The 7,747-nt window shown below is 34.0% G+C and overlaps 1 protein-coding gene across 2 annotated transcripts in view; it reads left to right on the top strand.

Annotated features, from left to right (window-relative positions):
- GIN1 (gypsy retrotransposon integrase 1) overlaps positions 1-7,747 on the top strand; it is a 30,199-nt gene that overhangs the window by 9,156 nt on the left and 13,296 nt on the right. The window contains exons 2-4 of one of the 2 annotated variants that reach the window (XM_012721726.1): positions 2,055-2,194; positions 3,643-3,836; positions 6,953-7,258. In XM_012721726.1, coding sequence (XP_012577180.1) covers positions 2,056-2,194; positions 3,643-3,836; positions 6,953-7,258 — 639 coding nt within the window. In that variant the 5' untranslated portion in view covers position 2,055. Of the gene's footprint in view, positions 1-2,048; positions 2,195-3,642; positions 3,837-6,952; positions 7,259-7,747 lie in introns of both variants that reach the window. The other variant, XM_004678356.1, reaches the window with a different exon arrangement.

Below are 7,747 nucleotides of genomic sequence, written 5' to 3'. Positions count from 1 at the left end.
GAGGGAAATGCACGGGACTATGGTGGTGGCACAGGGGTGATTTGGTGATGGGAAACCCGCGGGGATTACAATCGAGATGGAAAAAAAAATGTGCAAAATGATGTAAAAATAAACTTTGTAATAAAAAAAAATGGGCTCCCCTTTATGCTAGTTTAAAATTAAGGCATGTTAGAAATATACTGATATCCTCCCGAGAGACTATGGAAAGATCAAAAAGATAATTGTGGAACATGCTGTACAGTTGGGAAATAGATTTCATCCACTTCAGTCTTTTCTAACACTGTCTTTTCAGTAATCCTTTCTGTTTGCCTCATCCCTAGATCTTCTAGTGCTCAGCAACCACCCATATTGTTTTTAGAAATTCAAAATTTTAAACATTTTTAATCTTTCAGTTTAAGCAGGAAACTGAAGATATAATCTATCGGATTTTAAAGAAACTTTAACAGAGCTCCAATTTATAGACATTTGCATGGGGTCAAAGAAACCAGCATGGCTTCTGGAGACTAGCAATAGCAGGATATAGTTAGTTGAAGCTGCCAAAAGAATAAATGAAGATATAGATTTTTCAATAAGAACTGGAGACAAGGAATTTCTATTGCCTGACAGAGGCTCTAGCTTTCAGGTTTGCACCTTAAACCAAAGACTCAGCAAATTATTACCAACTTATTTTTTTATCTTATCGTATTTTATTGTGTAGAAGAACTGGAGTATAGCCCAGAGGTGGAGGGAGGGGCAGAGTGAGAGGATTCACCATGGAGTATGCAGGTGAGACAGGAGAGGTCTTCTGCAACTATGTGGGTCAGCATCCTGTCCAGGGATGGAACTCTGGCCATAGTGTTGTTAGTGCTGAGACTTAAGCCCTCAGCTACCTAGAAGACCCTACCCTGACTTCTTTATTTTGCATTCTGATTTGTTTTCTATTACTGCTTGTTGGGCAAGTCCAACAGAAAATGATAAATGTAGTTTGTAAGGATCAACTACCTAGGACACAGCAGCAGGGGGAAATGGCCAAAATTGGATCTGGATGGGTTGGAGGTAGTGACAAAGTAACCAGCACATAATAACTTCCTTTCAACTAAAATTAAGTGTTTTTCTTTTTCCTTTTTAGTGTTTTTCTATATCACTTAGGTTCTAAAATAGAAAAAAAATTATTTTTTGTCCCTCCCTGTTGGCACAGTGGGCGTAAAAGCACAGCACTATGAAGCTATCTGCAGCCACTGCAGCAAGAGTTTGATCCTCAGCCAGGGAGCAGACCCACATGGCATGACAGCCCTCTTCTGACTCACCCACTGCTCCCTTCATCAGTGTATTTAAGTAGATCTGTCTATTGCTCCCCATTTTGTCTCTGGTGAATCCTCTCGCCACCTGAACCTCTGGCTTATACTTCAGTTCTGTAAGCATAAATAAATAAATCTTTCTTTAATAAAAAAAAAAACAAAGTTTTGTTTTTTTTCAGTACAGCCATATTTTTCATCATAGCATATAGTAAGTTTGCACATGATACACTCATTTTTGTTGACAAAAAAGCAACTTATATGTAGTTCAAAAGAATATAATGAGAACTAATATAGCTAAGTATTTTCTCTTTTATTTGAATATTTCCAAAATATATCTTTCTCCTACATGTTTGAATGGGTTTTTATTTGCATTTTGTAATGACTATGAATTTATTTAAAAGTTATATCTTCTCTTATAATATAACCTATCATTTATTTAAATATCACATAATAGGACCATTTCAGCAAAACTTTTTGAAATGCACTTTTCATTTCCTTTCTTTCCTCAGTATGTGGAAAATTTTCAGAATTTCTTATCGCATGGATAGAGACAAGATAATCTGTCATGATGTTTCTCAAAAATAGCACTTGAATATTTTAGCTTATATACATCATGCTGTTCCTTTTTTGTACTACAATTAACTCCCTCACAGATAATATTCTGGGAATGTGCAATTCATATGTAAGCAGAAATGTGATAGAAGCTTAAATTGAAATAGCAACTGAATTAACTAATCATTTAACTTCCATATTTAAATATCTTTTTCCTAGGTTCAGAATGGTTCGTAGTGGAAAAAATGGTGACCTTCATCTTAAACAAATTGCATATTATAAGCGGACTGGCGAGTATCATCCAACTACATTGCCAAGCGAGAGAAGTGGCATAAGAAGAGCAGCAAAGAAATTTGTCTTTAGAGGTAAAATTGATGTTCCAAGTTTTGTATAGAATCCAAATAAAGACCTCTTTTTATGTGTTCCTTGGGGAAATCTGAGAATTTCTGGACTGAGTAGTTATTGCTTCACAATTACCAGTTAAATTGGTGATGCCTTCTTTTTAGTCAAAAGCAAAATAAAAATCAAACCGAAGTTAGCTGGAGGTCAGTAAACATGAAAAGGACACTATCATTGGTAGAAAGTGGTATTGTAGGAAAAAAAACAAACACTTAACTATATTTATTTCTATGATTTTCCCCTTTCCACTGCCATTAAATAATCACAGAATTATCTTTAATTTTAGAGCCCAAATCTCCCTGAGTGGATTAAATATTTAAAAGACAGTGTTTCTCTTTTGCTTCCTTCTTCCTACCAGAAGAGAGATTTTGTATTTGCTAAGTTAGAAGTTTGTCAGCAGATAACTAAATGAATGTTGGCTTCATTTTATTATTAAACGGGAGTTTTAATAATAATTTCCATTATTAAAGGGAGTTTTTACCTGTATGTTCATAATCAGTCTTTCCTTAAAGCAGGTTAAGAACATTCTAAGACAATAAATAAATACTTATTCATTTGTCCCTGTTATACCCCTCCCTTAACTGCCTTATATAAGCATGACTGTTACCTCTTAGACTAAAGTGAAGATTCATTCATTCATTTAAATCATTTCTGCCACTAGTGTTTACTGAATTCTTAGTATATACCAATCATAAGTTAAGCTTTGGGAATATGTTGATAAGTAAAATAAAGCTTTAGCCTTCAATTTACTTACCTTCTAATTCAAATAAGGAATGCTCCACTTAGCAGCATGTGCTTACTCATTGCATTGATAGCTTAATCAAATATTTTGGAATTTGAAAAGCTACCTTACCCACAGTGGAAATTTGGTGAGTCTCTCCCTATCTATTTGCACCTCAGATGTAGATTCTTCTCAGGTGTCCTCTAAATGAAAACTGAGAAAAGTAAGGCTTCTAGCTTTACTGTTCAATCTCCTACTCAAATCCAGAAAATTTTAGGAGAGGTAGTTGCTTAGAAAAAAACAGGGAAATACTATTTTAGAAAATTGTGTTCAAGTAGTTTATCTGCACATAATTCATTTGCTAATTTATGACATTTTTATATAATTATTTTTCTATATTGAGTACTCCTGTAGAAAAATAATTGCATACTCTTCATAGTTACTATTGGTTTGGTGAATAAGCTAGCTTTATTTGTGTTGACAACTACAGAAAAATTAGTGCTACTTCTGTATATTTATTAATAGCTGAAGACTTTTCATACTAAATGGTAGCATCATAAAAAAATACTTTGTCATAGAGTTAAAAGTTTTAGAAAACAAAACCCTTATGATTGGAAGAGCAGGCTAAGATTATTTTAAAACTCCATGGATCTCAAGAAATTGCAGTTATTTATTTTATATTATTTATTTCAGAAAAAAAGCTGTATTATGTTGGAAAAGACAGAAAACAAAATCGTTTGGTAATTGTTTCAGAAGAAGAAAAAAAGAAAGTCCTAAGAGAATGCCATGAAAATGACACTGGAGCCCATCATGGCATATCCAGAACACTTACACTAGTGGAATCCAATTATTATTGGACTTCTGTGACCAATGATGTCAAACAGTGGGTATGGCTTATATATAGTTAGAGTATTTTGACTGATGTATAATGATAAATATCGAAACTCATCATTGCTCCAGTCTGGTATTACTTTTCATTAAGTACTTTTTGTATGGGTAGTCTAGTACCAAAACCTTTAAAGGGAATTTTAATTCCCTTCAAAATTCTTTTTGGATATCACTAAAGTATAATTTGAAGTAGAATGAAGCACTATTAAATACCAGGTTCAGATAAAGTTTATGTAGAACCAGATTTTTATTATTAAACTCTTTTGTATAGGCAGAATTTAAATAGGACTGAAATTCTTTTTGTTGTTCTAATTTTTTGTATTTTTATTATATATATATATTTTACATCATCCTTCATTGTTGTGCAGTGTATGCTTTTTCCTCTCAGGTGTAGTCCCCATGAAAATTTCACCACCAAATTTATCCATGCACCCATCACTATAGTCCATTGTGCTCTTTCCACCCATTTTGATCCTCTCATGTAGAATAAAACAGAAATTCTTTTGACTGAATCATTATCTCATTGATGGCAGTCATACAGTCTTTTCTTGAGAGGAGAGTATGTTCATCACATTCATAATACACATATATTTGTAATAGTGAGCCCACTGTGCGTTTTCATTCTGCCTATTTCATCTTTTAATAAAAAATGCGGGCCCTCCCTGGTGGCGCAGCGGGTTAAAGCACTGCACTGAGAAGCTTAAGCCACTTCCACATGAGTTCTATTCCCACCTGCCCCCGGAGGAGACCACATGGCGTGGCAGACCTCTCCTGACCCGCCCGCTGCTCGCCTCAGCAGTGTACTTCGTCGATCTGCCTGTTCTGCACCCCACTCTGTCTCTGGTGAATCCTCTCACCCTCCACATCTCTGGCCTGTACCCCAGTTCTATATGAATAAATAAATAAATCTTTAAAAAAAAAAAAAAATGCCAAGTATGACACACCCCAAACCAACTAAATGCAAAATCCAGTTGTGAAGATAAGGAAATTAACCTCACTTTTGTAATATATGGCCTTTTGAGACCTTTAACATTTAATAGAAACCTCACATAGGAATTCTGGGATTCTTGCTGATAGGTCAGCTGACCCCACTATTTCTAGTGTATTCTATATGGCAAGTAATAGGACGTCCCAGGTATTTATGTGAGTCTCTTTTATAGTTATAAAAGTGAATCAGGAAGACTGTTACTTGAGGTCTAAAGAATTGAACTAAAATTTAACTATTGTTTATGAGTTATCTGCTATGAGCCTATGCAGGTATTCCAAAGACATTGATAATTTTATTTGCCTTTAGAACCTGCCATACATTCCTTTATAAATATTCCAGGAAATCTTTTCATCATTTGAGAATGGATATGATTTTGAGAAACAGTTAGATGTTATTTGTCATGAAAACTAGTGCATATTGGTAATTTTATTTGCTTTTAGGACCTGCTATACATTCCTTTATAAACATTCCAGGAAATCTTTGTCATCATTTCAGAATGGATATGATTTTGGGAAACAGTTAGATGTTATTTGTGATGAATACTAGTGCATAAATGAAAAGTAATTTTTCCCCTCCAACCTCCCCACCATTCATTGTAGTAATATATTTTTTTACAACTAAGAATTACTTTTCTGTGCTATGCCAATTTGTTTTCTTTGGTTATTTCCACAAATAGTTCAAAATACCTAGTACCTTTAATTTTTCTGGTTTATTTCACATACCTCAGAAGCCACCCATTTGTCCCAGAGTTACTATCTTTTTTAATAACTTTTACTCAGGGGTTTGAGTAAATATTCCATAATTTCTGTATCCAGTCATCTGGCTATTCTGAATAAAGCTGTTATGAACATAGGAGTATGTGAATCTTTTCCTATTAAAATTTCCATGTCATTTAGCTGATTGTCAGAGATAGGGTATTTCCATTTTTTATTTTATTGAGGGATCTTATATCCTATTCCAAATAGGCTGCACTAAGTTATTTTCTACCAACAACACATGATTGTTTCTTTTTTTCCCACATCCTTGCCTGCATTTGTTGGGTCTAGTCTTTTTGATATGGGCCATTCTCACAGGGGTAAGATGGGAGCTCATTGTGGAGTTTTGATTTGCATTTCCCTTAAATAAGTAATGTTGAACATCTTTTCATGTGCTTATAGATGCTTGAATGACTTCTTAGTAAAGTGTCTATTCAGATCTTTTGCCCATTTCTTTATTGGATTTTTTTGTTTGTTTTGTTTTTGTTGCTGTAGAGTTGTATGATTTTATGTATTTTTAAACTTTATCCCTAGTTGAATATGCAAATATCTTCTCCTAGTCCATAGATAGCCTTTTTGCTTTTGTGGTTGTTTCTTTCAAAGTGCAAAAAAAGCATTTTAGTTTGAAGTCCCATTTGTTTATTTTTGCTTTTGTTTTCCTTGCCACTGGAGTTGTGTCCCAAATATATCTCTACTGTTGATGTCTAGGAGTATATCACCTCTTTATGTATTTACTGGTTTCAGGTCTTATATTCAAATCTTTAATCCTTCCAAAGTAGCTTTTACATAGTAAAATTAGTTTTAAAATTTTGTTCATGAGTTAGTATGAAAGTAGTTTCCAAATGGTCTTCCAGAAATATCTTGAACAGTGGCACCATCTGTAAATAGATCAATTGATCTATCTTGCTCAAATGAAAGTTCTGATAGTATGAGATTTATTTTTGTTCATTTCCTGAAAATTTTAAACATTGTTTGAATAAGGCTATGCTTTAATTATTGTTGGAATGCATGAATGAATGAACTTAATGGAGTGATAACTTTAAAAAGAATCAGCTCTTGAATTTAGAAATTATTGTGTTTATATATATACAGATTTTAAATCCTAGCAAACTCTTAAAAATCTATTATTGTCTATAAACCAGAATTATGCTCCATCATTATTGAGTAATAATTATTGACTATTAGTAATATGTAATAATTTCCTTACTTTGAATAGAAAATCTCATTCAATTTTGAAAATAGTCCAAAAATTTTTCCTTAAGTTGCAGATATTTACTAACTATTCTAAAGTTCATATTCATAAGATTGCTTTTTATTGTGTGGACTACATTAACATTTTTTGTCTTTTCTTTATTGTATACCTGTTTTTTAGGTATATGCTTGCCAGCATTGCCAAGTTGCAAAAAGTACAGTTGTTCTAACACATAAACAGCACCTTCTCAAGGTGGAGAATCCCTGGAGCATAGTTACTGTTGACCTGATGGGCCCATTTCATGCAAGCAACAAAAGTCATGTATATGCTATAATTATGACAGACTTGTTCACAAAATGGGTTGTGATTTTGCCTTTATCTGATGTTTCAGCATCAGAAATTTCTAAAGCTATTATCAATATAGTTTTCTTATATGGACTTCCTCAGAAAATAGTAATGGACCAAAGAGATGAGTTCATTCATCAGGTAAGACACTGTTACCGGGTTGCCTGTCTGGGTCCTCACCTGTATGCTTAAGATTCAATTGTACTGCAGACACACACAAAGAGGTTCAATAATGGGTTTGTTTACAAGGAGAAAGGTAAAGGAACAATCCAGGGAAAATAAAAAATGAGTTAACTAGAATATCCTACCAGTTCTGCTGATTTGGACTCCAATAGCACACTGAAAACTGATCGAGACACAAACGACCAGTCGAGAACCACCAGACCAAGAGCCCCTCACCCCACATGTCCGGTTTTATCCCAACCTGGCTGCTCAGCTCCGTCCTCACGTGGCAGCGTGCTTCTCCTTGGTATTGATGGGATTTGTAGTTCCAGTATCTGGGGTGGGGGCAGAGTCCATGAAACTTGTATCTGTTAGAATATTACTTAGGTCCAGTAGCATATTTTATATTCCTTTCAGTGCCCAACACAACTGTATTATAAAATGCTTAATAAGTTTAGCTAAATTGCT

Source organism: Condylura cristata, unplaced genomic scaffold (genome assembly GCF_000260355.1).
Source record: "Condylura cristata isolate star-nosed mole 26May11 unplaced genomic scaffold, ConCri1.0 scaffold00007, whole genome shotgun sequence".
Taxonomy (NCBI): domain Eukaryota; kingdom Metazoa; phylum Chordata; class Mammalia; order Eulipotyphla; family Talpidae; genus Condylura; species Condylura cristata.
Note: the sequence above shows the minus strand (reverse complement) of the source record. Positions and strands in the feature narration are given on the sequence as shown.